This window comes from Odontomachus brunneus, unplaced genomic scaffold (genome assembly GCF_010583005.1).
Source record: "Odontomachus brunneus isolate Ranch 3 - 2012 unplaced genomic scaffold, Obru_v1 Obru_scaffold_132, whole genome shotgun sequence".
Classification (NCBI taxonomy): domain Eukaryota; kingdom Metazoa; phylum Arthropoda; class Insecta; order Hymenoptera; family Formicidae; genus Odontomachus; species Odontomachus brunneus.
In genome coordinates, this window is record NW_022639582.1 from 310,060 (window position 1) to 333,186 (window position 23,127).

The 23,127-nt window shown below is 38.3% G+C and overlaps 1 protein-coding gene and 1 long non-coding RNA gene across 6 annotated transcripts in view; one reads left to right on the top strand and one right to left on the bottom strand.

Moving 5' to 3' along the window:
* Positions 1–2,117, bottom strand: part of LOC116850046 — a 32,662-nt gene extending 30,545 nt beyond the window's left edge. Inside the window, exon 1 of the long non-coding RNA XR_004379248.1 lies at positions 1,652–2,117. This is a non-coding gene — a long non-coding RNA (uncharacterized LOC116850046). The remainder of the gene's footprint in view (positions 1–1,651) is intronic.
* An 8-nt stretch (positions 2,118–2,125) lies between these two features.
* Positions 2,126–23,127, top strand: part of LOC116850035 (segmentation protein cap'n'collar) — a 122,311-nt gene continuing 101,309 nt past the window's right edge. Inside the window, exons 1-3 of one of the 5 annotated variants that reach the window (XM_032827821.1) lie at positions 2,126–2,272; positions 3,419–3,489; positions 4,056–4,332. In XM_032827821.1, the coding sequence (XP_032683712.1) occupies positions 4,255–4,332 (78 nt within the window). In that variant the 5' untranslated portion in view covers positions 2,126–2,272; positions 3,419–3,489; positions 4,056–4,254. Of the gene's footprint in view, positions 2,273–3,418; positions 3,490–4,055; positions 4,333–6,283; positions 7,960–20,132; positions 20,290–21,094; positions 21,251–23,127 lie in introns of those variants that run through there. The other 4 variants (XM_032827820.1, XM_032827819.1, XM_032827824.1 and 1 more) reach the window with 4 other exon arrangements.

Below are 23,127 nucleotides of genomic sequence, written 5' to 3' on the forward strand. Positions count from 1 at the left end.
TCTCTCTCTCTCTCTCTCTCTCTCTCTCTCTCTCTCTCTCTCTCTTATTAGATCGCTCTATTTGACCGATAATTTTCCGGGTGTGTTCGTCGTGTTTGCGAAGTTTGCATGAGCGAACCGAGATGTTACATGCAAACAAATATACACGCGCGCGCACATACACGCACATAATTTCTCGCACACGAAGGAGAAGAGTCTGTAAATAACGGCAGCCGCGCGAATCCTTCATCGTCCCGTTAAGTAGATTTTGATACACTCCAAAAGGCGAATTAAAACGAATCGACGCACAACTAAAATATAATCTTATGTGTAAATAGCATATTTTTTCACTAACGGATACTCTTTCTCTCTCTCTCTTCTATCTTGTTAAAGAGCTAACGAATGAAATTGCTTCGGAAACGTTTAGGGAAGCGTCTGCTCGCCGATCTGCGCGAAATGCAAACCGATTGGCCTAGTTTACGATATTCTTACGGTATCAGAAAGTACTCTCATATGAATGTATACAGAGAATGCTCTCGTCACCTGCGTTCGGCGATCAAAATCGCAACCCTGCGAGCTTAGGTCTGATTATTTTTAAGTGATCTCTAATAGGCACACACATTTCACTGTCCATGTGCATTCATTTCGTCAGGTTCTGTTAGCCTTGCGCGAGTAATTTATTGGAAGCGGATAAACAATGTCGATTTTATATTTCTCACTAGGATGAACTTCATTATATCAAATCCATTGTGCGCGAGACAAAACGGAAAAAAAATATTACACCGAAAGACTGGACACCAGAATAATCAAGTACATACTAGAGTACATAATTATGTATTTTATGCAATCACGACACGATTACGTCTTAAGAGAACAAGGCTGTCTTGCATCCCATATTTACGAATAAATTATCAACGTAACAGTATATATTGTATACCGTTCTCAACTGTACTGTTGTCATAGCTATTTTGTTGTATAAAAGAATACCGGATATACAAGCATACAAATGAATATATTATATGTTTAAAGTACACCAAACGTGCGTATGTATTTTCTTTTTTAGATCACTCTATATAATTCACGAAAAGGAAAAAATTTCACGAGAAATAAAAGAGGCTAGTACAATTGAAGAAACGAGATATTATTATAAGTAAAGAAATTATGAACGCGTCATGTTTAAATTTGCTTTCCTTTTCTGCACAGACGGATAGTAAATTTTACCGCACACATACAATAATATTGAATTATCAAAATTATACCTATAATAATATTGAATTATCAAAATTATTTTTAAATGCAATACTGAGCAGATTACGTGATTGCTCGTACTTAACACAGCACAATCAAGATCTGTATCATTATGCAAATATCGACATAAACACGACCACGTGGAAAACTGAAGTAAAGCAACCGCGCTGTCACAGGCAAATTTGCGCGGGTGATGTTCGGAGATCGATAAGAGAGCCGTAAAAACAGACAGACAGCTCCATCTTGTGGACACTTGCATTACTTTTATATTAGTTTTCCGGAACAATCGGTAACGTCTACTTTTTACTTATCCTCGGAGCCATCGAAGCTCTGAGAAACTTGATAACTTCATCACGTGCGATGCTAATAACGAGTATAATTATATGCATAATAATGTGTACCGCAGAGAAAGGTATAGACTTACCGAGGCAGGCAAACCGGAAAAGGTATGAATACCAGACCTCAGAGCATTCCTTTCGTCGACCAGAAATCAGTGCACTTTGCTCTTACATCACCGTGTTCGCAATAACACCGGTTACATCGCGTCTAATCGCACCCGAGCGAATTGATTAACTCTTAGATTGCGTATATGCGGCTGATGAAAGTTCTCGCTGTGTGCGGACGACATTCAACGCTGACTATGTGCAGAAGTGAGATATCGTGACGGTTGGTGCAAATTCCGTACACAGCGATTGTTGCAGAACGGCTTACAGTCTAACGTTGACACGTTCAAACGATCGCCCGTCACTTGATTCGACATTCCCGACACTCGATTACACGCGGACTCACTACCGAGGAGTAGAAAGATGCAACGAACACGAAGCGATCGCGAGCTGAGCAGCGCGAGTACCATGAAGTGTAAACAACGCGAGTCAATTACGAGTCAACGTTTTTGAAATGAACGGAGCATTGTGATTGGGCAGTTTAATTCAACGACATAGCCTGCGATGTACACATACAGTGGCCTCTTTCCTAACGGATCCCGACGTGTCAAGACGTAATCCTAAGATCGTCCCGTATTTCGCGAGGTTTCGAATCGCACAAGGTGAGTCTCGCGCGCGAATTGTCGTCCCGGGCAATGTCAAGAGCGAGCTCTGAGCTGGTATCGTGATAGATTATCGTGAAGTAGCCTCTGCGACCGAATATCTCACAAATAGAGTCGTCGGGAGTGTCGGGTAAAACGACGAGCGTCTGTTATGAAAACTCAAATCGCCGCGTCTTGCTCTTCCGACCTGTCGGTGCAATTTCGCGCGCGAGGCATTGTCGGGAGTATTATTGATTGCCGAAAATAAAAATCTCGCGAAATGGTCGTTAAAAGAGGCAAGTAAAGTATCACGCGTTCGTTTACGACGAGTCGAAGCAGTGCACTGAGAGAAAAGACTGGTAACTATAACAACTTAGTTACAGAAATTCGTTGAATCCTTAGTAACTAATACTAAATATGATAATAATAACAAATATTTAATAGATCGGGAGTATGACGTAATTGCATTCACAGTAACATCAATTAAGTAATTTAGTAATAGTTAATAATATTGAATATTTAATATGAAATATATTATAGTTATGAACAGATATTTGATAATTGTTATGAAATGCTTATATCCCATGTAATAAAATATTCAGTAAGTACAAATTCTATTTTGTTACCAACATAAGTATGTTTTGTTGTAGCACAACGAAAAATTTATTCATTTGCATTTTTTATTACATCGTTTCAATATCTATTATTACAGATGGTTGGTTGAACCTACCAAACATTTTGTAACTATTACAAAATCGCTTATTTTGCTCAACTATTCAATAAGTTTTATTTACCAAATATATTTTGGAAGCAAATAAATTTTACTTCTGTCAAATAAATAATTTATTTTACAGAACTAAATTAATTAATAAGTATTGCCATAGCTTTGGCCCGCTATATTTACGTCTACCATTTAGTAATAGTAACCAAATTTTGATAATATTTATTAAATTCTTCTCTCAGTGTGGTAGCCAAGCTCGCGTTCGAAGCGCCAAGTAGTGATCGCGAACAGAGCACTGAGCATCGCGACATGAAAACGGCAAGAACCAATCGCGAGCCGACATATTTTAAATTGAATTGAGCTTTGTGATTGGGTGGTTGCGCGCCGGCCGATTTGATATATCGAGATAGCCAATCACTATGATATGCATCTGTGGTCTCTTCTAGGACGGATCTCAACGTGACAGAACGTAATCCCGAACTCGCCCAGTGTTTCGCGAGGTTTCGGATCACAGAAGGTGAGTCACACGCGCGAATTGTTGTCCCTGAGAACGCCAAGAGCGAGTCTCGTGCTGGTGTCTTAGTAGAATATCGTCAAGTAGCCCTGAGAGCGAATATCTCGCTAATCGAGTCGTCCGGAATGCCGCGAAACGACGAGTGTCTGTTACATTATGGCGGCTGAATATTCAAATCTTGTATTACTCGAGCTACCGGTGGAGTTTCGCGCGCGAATCATCGTCGAGTATGCACCAACCATCGGTAACATAACATCAATGTTATAATTTCCCACTCAACAATGTGTAAGTGCAACGCGTGTGTTATGTAACGGTTACATTGTTGAATGGAAAATTATAATATTGATCTAATGTTACTGATAGTTGGTGTTTGGAATATTGAATGTGGAACTTGAAATGGTTCTGGGGAATATTAAGCGACCGAATAATAAATATTTCGCGTTCTCGGATTAAGACGAGTCGGAACGGTCAAGTTTACATTCGAAGCGTCGTGTAACGTTGAACAACAGATTGAAAACGTCGGAACGCACAATCGCACCTTTTATCAGTAACTATATCTTCATCTGTAGAAATGTGCGCGGGAAATCAGCGGTCGCTACGAGCGAGAGTACCGTGGCGATGAATGCGACGTTTCATCGCAGTGACGGTTCGACAGGCGGAGCAGATACGGATTCCTGACAAGGCTTCGTGCACGGAGCGAGAGCGCGTCGCAAGGAGATCACGGAAAGTTGCTTCTCGAGAGTAGGAGACGAAGCAGCTCGAGGAGGCATGCTGTTGACGAATGATCTACCGCGAATGCGCTCGATGTCGACAGATAACGAACTGTCGCCGAAGATTGTGTATCAGGTGAGTGCGCAGACGACATTCGTACATGTAAGCTAGCATATATGTGTGGGTGCACGCATCAGACGAGCGTGCACACACACATGTGTCTAGTAAGACGCTGAGGAAACCCGTGCGCGATTAAACGTGGCAACGACGCCACGCGTAGTCGTTCACGTGACAGGGGTCAAAGTTTGCAGTCATAAATACAGTCGCGAATGACGTACATTGCTTACGGAAGAACGACATGTAGCTGATGAAGAATAGCCGTGACTGACTAAACCATGCGCGTGGATTTGTTGAGCCTCTTTGAGAAGTCTGTTTTATCGGTAGATGGTCCTCTGTTATTAAAATATTACTTTGAAAATTATGTGATTTCTTATCACTTGCTCTGTTATCGCAATTGAATGAGTGTCGCGTAAAATATTTTTAATCAGGCAATTTTTTCTTTTCGCCTTCTTTCAAAATTTGTATATTTGACCTTCTTCCAAAAGATAGAAATTTACATATTTAAATTCTCTAAAAAATTCTGAAAAAACACAATATATAATAAAAGAACGGAGCAGAATGTAATATTAAAGATTGGATGTGTATGATGGAATTATTTTTATATATATTTACATACAGTTATGTACAGCGTCAAACGATTGGCTATAATTCCCAGTTCATATAACATTTGTAGCAGACACACCGTACACAAAGTCAGACAACATATTCAGTACTAAATATGTGATCATAAAAGCATAGACAAACACACATCTATAAAAAAAAATTAGAGACAATTACACAGCTATTATTCATAATTACACATGCGCAAGATGACGCAAAGGTTGTTATAATGAAAATATTTATTCATAATTACGCGAAAAAACTGAAGTTTGCATCACTTCGTTTTCCGGTTCGTAATCAGGCCAACAGACGGTCTCTCGTGAGCGAATCGAAGTCGCGAAACTGCAGGAACGTATAAGAACAGTGCACGTGTAACCTATTCGTTGGGGCTAATGTGAGCTTCGCGTTCCGCTATAGTACGTCGTATATAGAGGGTGTATTTTAATCGAGTGGAGCCGTACAATGCCGGCATGATGTATAAGTTGTAAGGTCTGTATTCTCTATCGCGGAAGCGCATTTCTTATTGAGTTTATTCTCAATAATCTGTTTAGATATATCTGTTTAGATATCTGTTTAGATATATCTCTTCTCTTGGAGAATCTTTAAATTTTTAGCATTTAATACTCTTTTTCTTCAACGAAATCGCCTAAATCGAAGAGTGATGTTTACTGAAAATGAACTCTGAGTTAGGACACTGATTTCGTCGGAAGCAATCGCGTCTTAATCGGAATGTTTGTGAAAAGAAATTCGACCCTGATAAACTCATTCTAAAAAAACGATTTGTGCAAGATTGAAATTACATGGAGCTCAGTAGGAATCTCTCACACAAGACAGAGATCGCGTTGCGCAATAACCACTAAATACTTTTTTCTACGTCACATACTAGTTTAACTGAAAACAAAAGTCACTGCGTTATATAAACATACGCACAAACAGTATGCGCAGTAAATGCGCAGATTTTTATTCGCTGTCGAGACTCATTATCGGCGACGTGATTGATTTTATATTCCTGCACAGCCCATGTTACAACTCAATGTTCCGAATCCATCGAAAGTAACACTTTTGTTTCAAACTGTATTCGCATGAAATTGCGCCGTATTCTCTACGACTAATCGCGAATCATTCGACGCAAGCGAACGTGCATTAGACTTTAACGAGACAGCAGCAGACCATTGTCCCGTCTGCCGATCAGAGCGTACCAGTTTTTATTTTCTCTTTCGCACTTTAATCCACGCATGTATCGACGCACGAATATTAACGCAGAGCGTTGCGTCAGAAATCGTTGTCACCAGTGGAACGATAACGGAATCGACCGGAGGGGGACGGAATAATAAACGAACAAAAACGTGCAAAACAATGATAATCGTCGGCGACATCGACACGTGAGAGCCGCGCCAATTGACGACCAGCGGTCGACAGTGCGCGGGGAAGACGCGACGGTGTCGGCGCGGCCCTGGTGAGCGCGCGACGTCGTCGGAGCTCGATTGCTGAGTCACATATCGCAAGCGATCTCTCGTGGCAAGGTGCGCGTGGCGTTCGCTCGCTCGCTCGGTTTCTCCGTGCGTGACGAGCAGAAGTGTCGAGAGCGAGAAGTGTCGTAAGATCGCGTCTCGTAGTCGCGCAAGAACGTCGTCGCCGGCGTTGTCATGGCATAAGAACGGCAGAGTGCAGGCGTAATTTGCCGGCAGTTGTATACAAAATCCCTTCATCGTCGGAGTGTCGACGCGAGCAGCATCCATCGTCCTCTCGAGGAGAGACTGTCCTCTTTGGTCGTTTGGTGAGCGCGCACACGTGCGTGCGTGTTTCTGTCGTGCGTGCGTATCGCAGAACGTGTCAATTCTGCTGCTTGCTCGCGAGCTGATCGCAGCTGATCCGCGCGGACATCCACGTCTCGACGCGCCGACCGTTCGCGCGCGCTGTCAGTGCGACGATAGTGCCTAAATGCGCCGCTACGGAGCGGAGGTGCTGAGTTGCAGTTTATCAAAGAGATGTGTTGGATCGGCGTGTGTGTACGACGCGCGCGCGCATATTCGAGGTGCAGTGTAGTTTGATGTGGCTCGTGCGTGGTTTTGAGGTTATTTCGGTACCCGCTCGTGTAACTGACCTATCTACACCGCTCGACGGCGAAAGCGGCGATTCTTTATTTCTACTCCGGCACTCCGAACGACGAGTCGCGTTCCTGAATGCTCCTCTTGCACGCGACGAAGAAGAATTAAGCGACAGCCGTGCGTTACTCCGGCCAGCAGCGTAACCTAACCTAACCTAACCTCAAAGGTCGGAGCTCAGAGATCGCTGCTCGAAGTGTGCTACATCGCGCGAACACGTCGTGTATTTTGTTGTTACTCTTTCTCTCTCGCTCTCTTTCTCTTTATTTACCCAGAAGACTGTTTACTTCCGTGAGACTGTCTTTACGTTGCTCGAGACGAGATGTCAGTGAATACCTTGTGCAGTAGTGTTATCTCCTCATGATGTTAAACCTACTGTTTGTACTTACCATTGACAGCCAACCACTGTGACGACACATCCAGTGTCTGTAGGACTCTGTTCTTATCTGTGCTGAGTTTTAATTGGAGCAAGATGTTGTGCATAAAGAAACTGTACCGGGAGGAACTGCTGCAACTGGCATTGCTGCTCTCCTTACTGCGTGTAGATCCAGAGTACTATCTGGGTCTAGACATCCAGACTATCGGTGTGGGATCTTTGGATCTCAACAATGGGTCTGGATGGCACACGGACACTCACACCATTGTTCATCGTCCAATGTATGTGCACCCAAAGAATCCAGATTCCATGCTCCTCAATTATCAGAGGGATCTGTTTGAAGAACTGAATTCACTGGGAAGATACAACAGAATGAATTCTGGCTTCAATGCTATACATGCTTATCTACTGAATATTGAGGAATCAAATAGAGATACAGCAGTAGCAGGTCCTAGTGAGTCTATCTCAACAAATTCAGTGAGAAACGTGACATCTCCAGGTCAACCAAACTCCACACAAAGCCCTGCGGAACCAGTCAGCGCAGCGGAATTAACTCAAGAGGTACATCATTTGATTTTAAGTATAATTGTAATCTATAATACCACACACCAGTGTGAAAATGAAATGGAATGTGCAATACATCTCACAATATTCTAAATCATCCATTATAAAAGGAGTCACAATATGTCATAGAATATATTCACAATATATTATAGAAATTAAATTGAATTTTCATGTTCTTAAGCAGTACTATCTGTTGCTCAAGTCAAACCATTAAATGTTAAACTGCAATGTTAAATTGTTTACTTTTGTGTGATGTTAAACTTTCGACTTTTTTATTTCTTTGCTTTGCAAGGTGATGTTGATTCTTACATCATTCCCTTCACTCTTAATCTACATTATGAATGTTAAGAATGACTCATAAGTTATATTTGAACTTTTTTTCTGACAGAATATTTAAATTTTCGGTATATACGAGAATTTATTTGTTTGACTAATCATTCATTTTGAGGGAAAACAATTTTAAAGAATTCATATATAATATGCATACAAATTTTATCAATTTTATCAAACATTTAGAAGTGATTATTCTGAGATGCTAATTGCACATAAATATTAAAGTATTTTTCGATAATTCTTTCCTGTCATATTTCCCGAGATGACACAAAAATAAGTGGTCTTGTGACGTAAATCCCAGACGTCACGCTGCATGCAACAATCGGATTTAAAAATAATATCTGGCAGTGCGCACGCGAATCTGGAACATTATTTTTCTTTAGTCGAAGCGAAAATGTTCTGAAAAATCAGAAATAGCCGCGTCCCGACGCACTCATGTTGGAGGGAGAGACCTGTTGAAAGGAGAACACAATCACTCCTTTTCGTAGCAGTATATCGCGGCATGTAAATGACCTCGCGAATCCTTGCAACGACCTTGCTACCTGCTGAAGTTCCCTTCTGCCTCTCTCCTTTTTTCTCTCTTTGAAATATTAAATTAGCTCGTGCATAATTTGAATCATTAATTACAATTGAGCTAATTATTTTCACGGGATCTTACGCGCTGCTTTTATAACGGAAGATTATATTTACAGCTACAGTTTGAAGACCTCTGTCGTATTATCTCATATATGCTCGTTCTAAACGTAGAATTAGATGAGTCTATTAGAGTTTAAGCTTTAAAATATTTAAAAAAGGCTATGCCTTTGTGCTATAAAAATAATCGTAAATGGTGATTATTTAACTACATAATTGAATTTAATTACGAAGAGCATCTATGACAGTATCTGCTGTCGATCAAAGCTGAATTATTTCCATTTGTTGTGCATTCTGAAAGAACGTTGAACAATGCTCATAAGACCCTCAAGACTCGCAAAAACCACGAGCGGATGCTATAAACAGTGCGGCGCGTGCAGAAAAATAACGGGTCGATGAGTCACAAACCCACTTTTCTTTGTTGCATCTTGAGAGCGTGACTGCATTCGGTCATCGGCGGGTCGCCGGTATTTTTGCGACTTTTTGCCGGGTCCGTGCAAGCATCGGTTCTTTCCTTCTTCGGGCTAGTGTCCTTGCGCGTATGCGGGTTACCTGTACGGATTAATCTGGGTTAACTAATTGCAAATCTATCTCCGGTGGCCTAGCGACGGCTGTTTTCAGCACCGAGTTTAAGATCCTTCGATCGCCTTTAGTTACTCGTAATGACGCATCGAAATGAATATCTATACACGTCATATGATAAAAAAATGTTCTTACACGATAACATCGCGTACAATAAATAATCACACATTAAATGTGCGCAATAACTGACGTATGATACAACTCGTACAACATATATCGTGTTTTTCGATAAAACCATATTTATTTTACGAATCACTCTCTCTTCTTTTTTAGTCTCTCTTCTTCAGTCTCTCTTTATTTCTGCTCTCTTCTTCCGGTTTCTCTACACATCATCTCATTTATCTTCTCGAAATGCCAAAAGGTCTCCTCGATAAAATTGTTAGAGGGATGTAATCGTGATTGTCACGAGAGAACACACTAACAATTGATACTTTTGAAAGTAAACATCTTCCGCGCGCAAATATAATTGAAATCGATCTATCTATTATTTAAATTATATCTGTAGAATCCGAAATATTCGGTACTCCCTGCGGCTGGCCGCACGAGCATAATTAGAGATGCAATTGATCCGCCTGGAATAGAACGGTGTCAATTGGAGATTGGGTTACTAATAGAATTCTGCAGTCTTTGGTGAGCTGAGGTCACGCGACACTGTGATATCACGCGAAGGTATTCTTTTCTGAATCAGCTCGCAATAAAAGCCTTCAAGTGGAACTTTATGTTTGCAATTGAGTCAGTAACGGGCACTGTTCATATTATCACTTCGGCACGACGTATTCAAATGTACTTTTGCATGTTTTACTACGCCATACATAGAGTTGTTTCAATAGCCTTACAATTATTAAGACTGAAACTACTTTAATGAAAAACTATGCACGGACTACAAGTCCTATGCATAGAAAAAACAAGTGTGACTGAATTTTCTGTTACTTGAGGAAAAATTCGGTTGTAGAAATAGATAGATTTCTGTAGAAGGTTTCTACTCAGTCAATTGCTTTCAGTTATCTCAACTACGTTTTAATAGAGCTCAAATCGGGTACAATAACAAGGATATTATCTCTCTTTAGCAAATTCCTCGTCCGATTTCCAATTAGTTAACTAAACAAAAATATTTTTTCCCTGTACAATATCGTCAGTTTGGAATAGTATAAAAAAAGATATCAAAATTTTAATGCCTATTCCAGAAATTTCATAATCAACTGTTGGATGTTCAAAAACATATTACCTTGAAATTATAATATAGTCATCATAATGATGCACGACAAACACAAACACAAACGACGTAAAATAAGTGTGACTGAATTTTCTGTTACTTGAGGACCAAACGAAAAATTCGGTTGTAGAAATAGATAGATTCCTGTAGAAGGTTTCTACTCAGTCAATTGCTTTCAGTTATCTCAACTACGTTTTAATAGAGCTCAAATCGGGTACAATAACAAGGATATTATCTCTCTTTAGCGAATTCCTCGTCCGATTTCCAATTAGTTAACTAAACAAAAATATTTTTTCCCTGTACAATATCGTCAGTTTGGAATAGTATAAAAAAAGATATTAGAATTTTAATGCCTATTCCAGAAATTTCATAATCAACTGTTGGATGTTCAAAAACATATCACCTTGAAATTATAATATAGTCATCATAATGACGCACGACGTTTGGAGCAGGGAATGATGTAAGGAATCGGCGCAAAAGCGTTATGTCTTAATATAACGTCGATTCCTAGCATATGAATCTCACATTAAAATATGGAACTTCGTTTCGCGAAACATCTTCATATGTTAAACATGAAAGCGTTCTGTAATAACTTGTAGTTTTTATTGAAAAACGACGTAATCCAACATGAAAATACGATTAATATAATACAACAAGAAGACAAAGAGAAATGTCTCGAGTCGAAATTGTAGTTATGCTGAAATTCTGCAGCTTCCATTAAATTTGAAGTACAGTGGATCGCTAAACGGTCCAAGCACGATGAACTTGGAAGCTAACCAAGCTGTCAAAATTGAGAGTCATTATTGTTTGGGACAGGTTTATCCAGTAATTACATCACACATTAATTATTGTTAGTATTAGTATTAGTATTATTTAATGTCCTTAATTGTAATATTAATTATATTATTATTGCGTAAAAGTCTGTCGGTAATGACTCTCAATTTTGAATATTTATTTATTTACAATTTAAGTTCCCAACTCCGTTGTGTCTAAATCGTTTTACAACCTACTATATCAAAAGAAAATTTTGCGGTAAAACGTTATACAACCTTTTTATTATTACCGAAACCTACACCTTGTATTTCATTCTATTCAACTCCTGGTTATTACCGTCAAATCACTAATTGCACATGAAAAAATACGAATCGCCTGGAAATGCAGGGTTGAATAATGATCGCATGTTAACTGACAAAAATCGATACTACAAGCAACACGATGTTTCAACACATACCGCGCGTGCAATTTGATAATTTGATTTATCCTCCTCAAAGTCCGCAATATTTTAAAAATGTTAATTGTTACGATTTTTCGGTCAATGTGTATATCTGTCATTGATCAACAGGCGAAGACAGCTTATAACTGGCGAGAGGTGACTTTGTCCCTTTCGAGGAATTGTTTTGATGGCGTTGCCTACTATCTGTGATCGAGTCGCCTACTATTCCGTTATCGAGTCATTGCGTCTTGAACCGACGAGTGACGCAGAGACCACGACGCGGAGTTATTATATATATATTACGAGGTTGTTTACAATTCCCGTTGATTAAAATATTTCGTTGATTATTGACATATCAATCGCGCTCTCGTTAGTTAACATACATTCTTATGATCGAGTCGTATCTACGCGAATGTCAATAAGTGTCCAAAGTCACGGAATAGTCAAGGCAGGATTCTGGATTAAAAAGTTAGGACGCAGGACACTGAGATGCGGCTGGCGATACATCAGCTATTCTCAGGTGTGTTGAGTAATTTATTATGCAGGACGTTTGACAAACTTAATACGGATAAGCAAATACCTGATTTAGAATTCAGGAACTGCTCTAAGGTCGGCATTAAAAAAATAGTCTGCTGCAATTTGATAAATAACTTCACGAATTTCTGTTTATTAATTTATTAATTTGCATTTATATCATACAACAAAAGATATCGATTAAATTATTTAATCGTTTGAATTATTTGAGAATGTGCATTTACGAGTTAAAATAAATCATGAGAAAGAGAGAGAGGGAGAGAGAGACAGAATTATGGCGAATTTATATAACAATCCTCGCCTGCTGCGACTAAAAGTGCGCGTAAGCGTATTTTCCGTACATTACCGAGAACTGTTTCTCTCCAAATTAGATGTCTGGCCTCATTCCAATATGTAGACGAACGACTTTGACTGAATTTATCGAATCTCGGAGGAGTATGCGAAAGGATTAGCGTCTCAGTTTATTTCGCCGGTAGAATTATCGCGTGATTATTTCTCGATCGTGATTATAAATACCGTGTTAAGTAATTTTAACCGCTTTGTTCGAGCATGCGTTTCGAGACATTGCCAAAGCTCTTCGTGAAATTGGTGCGACGGCCTCGATCACCAAAATAATTGTATGCAAATGCGTAGGTATACGTGCGCGTTACGAACGACTTTGCGAAAAAAAAAGAAAAAAGGGACACGCCAGAACCAGACGCGACCCCGATTCTGCGAGGATTGATGCGAAAGTCTCTGTACAAATCGCTCTCGTTTTCCAGGGCGATGCGCTGCGTCCAGAATTAGAAGGCCGTCGAGGATTCTCGAGACGATCATAACGTGCACACGTAAAAGAAAAACCTCGTTTTTCTGCCTGTAATTTTTCGCGTGTTAAGGACGCATTGAACGATTCAACGTCATGCGAGTTCCAAGGCTCGCGTTTTATGTCCAGGCGCGGCCTCTCGTCACCGCGCGCAACGGACATTCGTTTTGGCCGATATTCAGGAGCCGCGTTCTTTCTGAAGATACGTCATTTTGTGTTGCTGCTCTAATCAAACGGAATCATGACACTAATGTCTGCACTCACAGCACGGATGTTTTCCGCTGTCGCCTCGCGTCGAAAGTCGTCACGTGGACATCATCGACCAACTATATAGACGATGTACAAACATCGTCGCGTAGCAAAATTTTCCTATGTCTCTCGTGCGCGTTATTCTCGAGGAGAGTGAAACCATTGCTCTCCAACACAGAGAAAAATAATTTTACTCTTTTAGCAAAATCGTCGTTGCTACACTGTTAAATCCGTAGTGTCAAATTATACTCAATTTGAGTTATTTTTAACCATTCCTATAAGTCGCCACTGCTCCTACTAAATATGTCGTTAATTTAACTAATGTAATGGAGTTAAATAATTTAACTTAAGAAATGTATTAAATTTGACTAAAATTTAGTTTATTTTTTATTATGTGCACGTTAATGTAACCTTTGTTTTAATACAAAATGACTTAATATTGTTTTAAATGGGTTGATTAGATGTGGTTGTTTTTTTAAACACATGTTTTGTGTTAAAATAGTAAATTTTGACACACATGATAGTTAAAAATAACTAAATATTATTTAACTCAAGAAATTGGTTTAAATTTGACCCTCCAATATTTAACAGTGTAGTGCATATTCGTAGTGACAAAAAAATTTAACTGACGTAACTAATTTTACAAATTATTCAATTACAAGTTATCAGAGCAGAAGTAGTTTCGTTGCCAGGATAGAAACAATTTGTTGAGTATATTTGTAAGAACGTTAACCACGTTAATTTGCTATTGATGCAAAATAATGTATCCTTAGCAAATTTATTTGCTAACGGAGCAAAATTGCAACTGCTTATATAAATCCACCATGGTTTTTATAGGAAAATAATTTGTAGATTCAGCAAATTATATCCAGCAAATAGTGATTAGTACTCTTAGCAAATCTTTTTGCTGTCCATGTAATAACGAAAAGATTTTGCTAGACCAGCAGAAAATTTGCTAGGCCAGCAAATTATTTTTCTCCGTAAATATTTACCTGCACCGTGAATATTTACCTGCACGAAAAGATTTTGCTAGACTAGGAGAAAATTTGCTGGGCCAGCAAATTATTTTACTCCATGTAAGCGCCGACGGATTGCGTGTTATAGTGCGATTATTTGTATCGATGTTAAAAAAATCATATCCTTAAAGTCACTGTTCTTGCCGTACTGTACGTAAAGTACACATTATATGCTGTTTACGCGGAAACGATTGAGGATAGCGACAAGATTCTTAATATATTCGTGATCATATATTTATATTCACTTTTCGATAAACTTTTAGTTTTCAAAACACTTCTCGTCAATATCCTCAAAGCTGTCAACGACGAATCGATTTCCTTCTTCTACTAATATATTTTAATCGTTTTACCAAGTCGTTTCTTTCTTCTTACGGATGAAAATTGAGAATGAAAGAATGAGGATGTCGGACTTTCCCCAGTCGTAGAAAGGCAGTCGCAGCCAAGCAAGCGTGTCTTAAGAGAAATATATCCGTTTTACGTAGCGATGGATACAAATTGTCTTTGACAGATCGAGATTGGCAAGTTGCCCCGTCGCGATCGAGACACATCTCTCGCACGTTCTAAATGCAAATTATAGCGAGGAGACAGCTTAAAGCCCGATGATACTCTATCGGCGCGAATTTTGACAACGACACTTCATTGGCAGATCCTCTGTCACTCGATCGATTCGTTAATTCAAATCTACCTAACGCGTTACTAAGCATTTATGTGAAATTAGATCGACATTTCAAGAACCCCTATCGGACATTGAAATCATTATCTCGAAGTTCCGTCATTTAAACTGGACTAATCCAGAATTCACTTGCTTAGAATGAAAGGTTCTCCACGCGCAATCTTAATTAAAGTGTGTCATTGAATATATAATTATACGACTATTTAATATGTATTTTATCGTTGGCACATTGCACGATGCACTCGTGCAACTGATACGTTAACGCCGTGGAGTTGCGAGATGGTGTGAAAAAAAATTAACATAACCTTCGACACAATATACATTTCACGTAACTGCTGCTCACTCATTTCTCGTAAACTTCTCTTTAGACGCAGCATCAACGTGTTGACATGTTGATGGACTGATTGCTTACCACTTTTTCAAGGAGCCAGTGGACGGTCCGCTATAAAAACGTGAACTTTAGTCAAGGCTCGCAATACGGTGATCCTTTCAATGTGTGAGATTTTACTCGTTTCTTGTGATAATTTCATTCGGACAATCCTAATATTATTTCGAGAAGAACGATCTTCTGTCTCGTACTTTGTCGAGCACATAAAAGAGGCAACGCGATGAGAAATTATGCGGGAGAGTAGTTACTGCGGGTTCTCTATTTGTATGTAAAGCAGAGTTCCAATATAATAAATGTATCGTATATTGTGCTCCACTTCAATAAAGTCGTCCGTTGACAAGTGTCAGCTTGTTATTATGTGAGAAACTCAACTCTTCATGAGTTATATAACGTATATTACATTTGCATGTAAAATTTCATTCCGGTAAATCTTGACCTTTTTTTGCCTCACATGTGAATTATCATTTTCGACATATTTTTCATCGCTAAATATAAATTCAATATCGTTGTCTATTTTGGCTATCACGTCACAATTTTGAGAAAATGAGATAAAATGGACTAACGATTTCTAGGGATTTCATGACATTGGAGCAGCGACAGCAACGGTTTTTTTTAATTTCATTAATACTATAAGAAAATATGAAGTTGAAGTTTTAAAATGCATTTTATTCCGTTTCTGTATGATCTCGTCTTAGAGATGTAGCTACTCAAAATTAGTTTTTGTCCCATATTATAAATGAAAAAGGTATTTAATTTCATCTTAATACTACATTGTGTGAAATACAAAAGTTTTTTGTATTTACATAATATAATCGAGAAGTACTAAATAAAGGAGAAGTAACTTCAGTAATTTCATATACGTTTATCTATATTATGAATAACATATTCTATATTATAAAACACATATATGAAGCTGCTGAAGTAATCGCTTTTTAATTTATCTTTTCGCTAACAATACGACTGAGGATAAGAAATAACAGGCATCGTAATGTACATTTTTTCATCGTGTTGTATTATATTTTTTCGAGATACTTGATATATAATTATAAAAACTTGACTGAATAAAAAGTTGACATCGCGGCTCAAGTCAAGGTAAATGCTATGGGACGAAAGTTCCTCGTTGAAACGAGGTCGCATGTACACTGCTGCTTCTATTTTTGCTTACTTTTCGTTTTCTTTATCTTTTAACTACGTATACTTATCAACTAATATTTAAATGCTAATTAGTGCGTTAACAGTATGAAAGACGAACTCGAGAAACTCGTCAAATTTCATATCTTAACTTGAATGAGTGTTATTTTTTCTCTTTCATGTATCCTAAACTCCCATAAAGCTCATGATGCTTTGTGGCGCTAGAATATATCGCATTTACGATCGAAGCAAAAGAAACTCTACAGCGATGCTTTTTGTATCATCGATTGTTCATCTGGCGAGTTGTAATTGAGTGGCAATATTACTACTGGCTGATATCTCAAGGTGGCGAACAGGAAAGACGACAAATTAATTCGCTTTCCATTTCCCGTTTGTGCGGCACAAATGCTCGCGCAAGACCAGCGGAATTGTCGGTACATCATTAACTTGTGCAAATTAGCCAGCTAAAAACCAGTTCGAGCGAAATTGTTTCGTTCCGTGCTATGAACCGTCGTTAGTTATCACGTACGTTAGTTTGTATGAATAATTTTCGGGTAATTCACGAGAAAGTTGATGTGTGTAATTTAAGAACTTTATTTATACGTTTAGCGAGTTTCTCAAAATAAAAAACCGTTTTCATAATCTGGCCTTGATCATAAATGCAAATTTAATGCCGCGAAAAAATTCAAAATGAAATTACATTTTCGTCCTCGTAACTCGGATGTTAAACTTTATATACTGATATTTCACTGTTCTTACGTGAACTTTTGAAGCGTGGAACCTACTCTATTTATATATGTAACGTTATTTTCAACGCCGAAATGTTATATATATTTCGCAATGTCGTACTTCATCATGAATTTACACACACGACTTGAAAATTCATAATTAACATATTTGATATAATTTAGAGGGAGAAATTACAAAACGATACGTGAGTAATGCATTATAAGATGCTTACAAAGTTAAGAACGTCTATCTTATCTTAAGTAAAGTTTGGAATAAACTTATATATATATAGTATTCCTTTAGATGAAACGAGAGCTATAACCCGTGACATTGTAGCAATCGAAAATGTAGCAATATCAAGTCGTCGATTATTATCATTTTCGTGTATCATTATCACTTCTTCATTGCTGCTTTATCGTATGCATACGTCGACATTACTGTTTGTGATATGCGTATGAGTGCAAAGATCAAGTATTTGGCTTAATATGCAAAGAAAAACAAAGTATAGAGCGATTAAATTACTCGACCCAATCGTTCGATGCACGATTGAGATTTACAAGAGAAAAGTTAATTAAGTAAACTTAACAAATATTTAACAAATATTTCGAGTAACTCGGAGCGCTTTCATTTCGAAAATCAACATATTTATCGAGTCACAATTTGCATATTTTTTGACAGACAGTTACAAGTTTTCGGATGGTATCTTTAACTTCAGAAAAGTTTGGTTGCTCGATGCAATTATTTGCTTTATCTCCGCCCGCTATAGAAAAGTATTGTTCTATTATGTCAATTCGTCACTCTCGATTACGGGAAATTGACGACGCTAATGGTCATTTACATTTGCCGTTAGTACGACAAATAATAGTCCTACGCGAATTATTAAATTGCGAACCGATCGGTTCGAACACGACGACTAAGAAACATGGCAGCGTACATACATTCGTATGAGTCGCATATTTATTAGCTGATATAGTTGATATATCGCCGCTGGTTTATTATGTATTCATCGATATTAAGGGAATTTTTTCCTCGTGATATCGCGAATCGGGCTATTTTCGAAATCCTCCATATCACTGCAAGCGTCTTAAAGTATTTCGGCCAGTATCCACACGCATTAACAGCATGATGTTTCAGCGAGATAGCGTTATTGCGACGATTTAACCTTTGAATCAGTAGTAAATCATAAGAAAACCGTGTATTCGACGTGTTAAAGTTAGTTAAGGTAAATTTGTATATTCCATTTTCTATTTTTATACGTTCCGCGGACATCTCTTTAACCCTTTCGCTATCAATAAAACATGTATGTCCTGGGATATGTGTTTCCCCGCTATTAAGGGGACTGGAGAGTCAGATTGCCTGAAAATCGTCCTTGTTTTTTCATAATTTTTTATGGAAACTGAAAGAATATTCCAAAGTGTTATTTTGACGTGTATTTATACAACATATAAAGAGAAGAAAAATATATCTTGACTCAGTAATATCTTGATTCTCGGTGGTTCAATTAAGCTGAATTTTAGATAGAAAATTTCCGTAAACTTGTCGTTATCGTGTGAACCACTATAATAGAAATTGAATAAAAGTTAACAAAATTGCAAATATCTTAATGGAATATTATTAAATTTTCAGTTCTTTTATAGTAAAAAAATTAATAATTCAAAATTAAATATTTTCATGAGTTTGTCAGTGGTTTACACGATAACGACAAGTTTTCGGAAATTTTCTACCTAAAATTCAGCTTAATTGAACCACTGAGAGTCAAGATATTACTGAGTCAAGACATATTTTTCTTCTCTTTATATGTTGTATAAATACACGTCAAAATAACACTTTCGCATATTCATCCAGTTTGTCATTAAAAATTGTAAAAGAACAAGTACAATTTTCAGGCAATCTGACTCTCCAGTGCTCTTAATAATAAAACAGCTCTTTTGGCATTTACACTCAGCAGAACACATCAGTACTCTACCTTATTACCTTTGGGATAAATATGCTTCCCGGAAAATCCCAATGGGACATCAGTGTCTCGGCCCTGTCTCTTTATGGTATCAAACATAAAACTTTTAATTTTTTTGCTAAAACTACATCATATTTATGCAAAATATATATATTTAGTGAAACTAAAACAATAATTGTACCTTTAGTAAAAAACAAAATTAGTAACGAAAGGGTTGATGCAAAAGGTTTACATAAAGATGCCGCGAATGTAGGGACGCGATTTATGCATTTATTAATGACCGAAATATTTAAATATTATTCATTACGATAAATAAAGATCTTTCGCGCGCGTTTTTCCGGAATGTCGTACAGTGCCGTCAAGTGCAATGAACCGATTAACGTGAGTGCCTGAGTATCTAGGATTTACATTGCCGATTTGACCTTTGCTACAAGTGTTTGTCAGTATAGATAGATACTTTAGCACTGCAAAAATCGGATTGCCTGGCCATTGTTCGGCCAGTTTTACGAGAGACATTCGGTAGTCCCAACGACGTTTTATCGCACGGGAACGGAGCGCTCGCTTTACGTATCCATCGTGAACTCCATAAATTTTCATAAATCAGCATCGCGAACGTATGTAAACGATGACCCTGACGACCTGTCGCGGTTGAGGGACGAAAGGACGCCGTCGTTTCTTCGCTCCTCGACGGCTGGCCGATTCCGAGCCGCGGTCGCAGTTCGGCAGCACGCGGCGCGAGTTAAGGTTAGGTGCCGCATCCGCAACGGCACGCGTAATTAGTTGTAACGCGCGGGAATCGCCGGTACTTGATCAAGACATGTGAAATGGCGCGAAGAAGAAGCAGCCAAAGATGATGCCCGCATTCATGTCAGATGACGTATGTTTATCCTAAAATATATAATCTTATCTTGAGTGGGATTCCCTATTGCATTGGGCTCTACTAATTTTTCTACGATCAAGAGGAAATTATTTTAAGCACGACATTCCTCAAAAGTTATAGAAGTAAAATTTTATCTTACAGTACAAGTCTTGTTCTTCATCAAAAGGGCATTCTACTTTAAATAAACATATTTCTCTTGACTCGAAAGAGGAACAAAGTCAGGATAATATCTAATAGATTTCCGATTAACAGTTCACTCCATTGAAAGAGGAATATTTTTTCAGTAAGAGTTTTCGCTAGGAATATGGGATTACAGGAGATAGCAGTAACAGAATTTTTGTTTAGAATGGTTTTCTTTCCGATTTTAGGAAAATCTCCTCTTGAGTGCATGTACATGGCAAGATGATTCTGCCAAGAATAAGATTATATTATTTTGAGTATTGCTTTGCAGTTTTTTTTAGATTAATGGATCATTCTTTATTTCTCGCACAGATACAAAGATGTGATAGGACATGCACACGATGATACGTCATGAGTGTACGGATATTATAATGATTAGATATATTTCCTATTATTCCTGAACGCACAAAATTCTCGTACTTTTTAATCGTAATTTAATTTAATCTGCGGTTTCAAGGTAATAACTATGTCACATTTGACCGTATTAAATACTAAATCAAGCAGATCGCTGTAGTTATGGTCGATTGTTATGTTACATGTCTAAGCGCTATTTTCGCTTACTGACGATATATTAAAGCGACGACGTTGCTTTTTTGTTTCAGGTATGTAACACCGTATCTTGAAGTTTCCGAAGATAATATTTTGAGCATAGCGCTAAAACGCATGGTCGATTTTTCGCGTCGTATCATGGTATTTTTCTGCTGCGCAAAAGGTCTATGACATTCCGTACTAATGCACACAATTGGAATATGTCTTACATATTCATTCACCTTATTCGGTAAGTGTCAGATAACGCTATGTATAAGTTTTTCTGTCTCGTCTACGTTATTCAAAACCGCGTTTTATCATAATCGCACTCTTACACGTGGATTCGCATTCCTTCGCTTAATCTGTTTGATTTGAATATTTCTCATCAATATTTAAGTGCACATTGGATGTCGTAATGTTTCTGTGTAATGCCCAGAAGTAATTTCAACTCGTAAACGATATTATGTAATGTTTAACTTGAGATCAATTCACACATCGATGAGAGAATTTGAAGAATCAAGTTTTCCTTAAAAACAGAGATTTTATACAAAAAAGTTGATTGTGGGACCGAGACTATAACTTTGTTACCGATTGCCATAATTTATTATGCGCCGTGTGTGTCGTCATCCCATTAGTTTATAACGAAATAAATATTCCTGCGTATCCGTAAATATTTTGGCGCGTAAAACCAAGACAAAGGAGGAGATCGCAAGGTCGACAAAAATTCCCGTGCATCAGAGCGATATAAAATAGAACGCCGCCGATTCACATATTAACTAGAGCGCAGTAACCGTCCTTGTCGCGGTAAACTTTGCACCGGTAAACGCAAGTAACTCGCGCTATTCGCGACGATAAAATTAGCGCGAGGCAATCATAGACGCGCGAGTCGATCAGGAGGCTCAAAACTGTAGAACTGAATATTCGTCGCGTATTTTTTTTCGTCTAGAGCGAGTATTTAGGAAAGGTGTGTACGCCAAGGTTGGCAAGGTCGAAGCGACTTTTGCAAAAATAAACTGCGCGCCACGTTCTCTGTAGCGCTCGTTCCGTGACAGAGTGCAGCGCACTTTTAACCTTCGTAAGTTAAGCCCACGCGTCTTCGCGAGCGCGTATTTGGCAACAATCAGTGGATCCGAGGCCTTTGTTTATTATACTGCTCGTCATAGGTTTTGCCATGCTCGGTACGCGAATGCTCGTCGATAAATCGCGGTGAATCACCCGACAAACGAATGTACATTTTCTCAACACAATGATAGCTGGCTAAATTTATCTCGCGCTTAACCGAATTTATCGCTCGATACGTAAAGCATATCGGCAAACTCTTTTTCTTCCTTGACCTTCTCAGCTAAATATAATTTTACAAATTAAATTGTTACAACTTAGCGAATCGAACAAATTATTTCTGAGTAGTAGCTCGAAGCGCTTGTTTGTTTTGCTGCAGGTAATAAATTACATTCACTCTTGTGTTAAATTATATCTCGTGTTAAATTTATCTTTTCGAAAAGCGCTTTGCAAAAATTCGTTTTTTTACGATCACTTTAAGTTAAAAGTTAGTGCTTCTCAATTACCTCGAAACAAATGAAAAAAAAGTACTTTAAGCAAGTACTTTCCGTGATGTTAACGCTGAGTGATCGTAATGCTAGTTTCAAAAGAAAGAGTGTTGTCTTAAAGTTTGCTCATGCAACAAATACAACCACGACACGTGACATCTACCACGTGATCTCCACGTGTATGCTTCCATCGGTAAAACAGCTTGACAGCTTGACAGAACAGCTCGGTTGGTGTTAGTGGGAACTGTAGTTACCGATCGCTGTATAAGCACCTCTTCTCACGATGATAAATTAACATCTGCGAACAAAAATTGCGTCGTGAATTTCCAGAAGAAGTGAACGCGCATGTTGACGTCGTTATCATTGTTTTAAGCGCGATATAAGGTGCTTATTTTTAATTTTTTTTCCTTACTATGTCGAAAGACAGGAAGCGCGATATGATACGCGGTGCATATGTGCCTATTTAAGATCGGTCCAGCGTGTTATCTCTGATAAGCAAGCGCGAGCGTTATCACGCGTAATAAAAGTTTTAAAGATAAGACTTCTCACGAACTTGTAGCTACAATTGACGCGCTTTTAT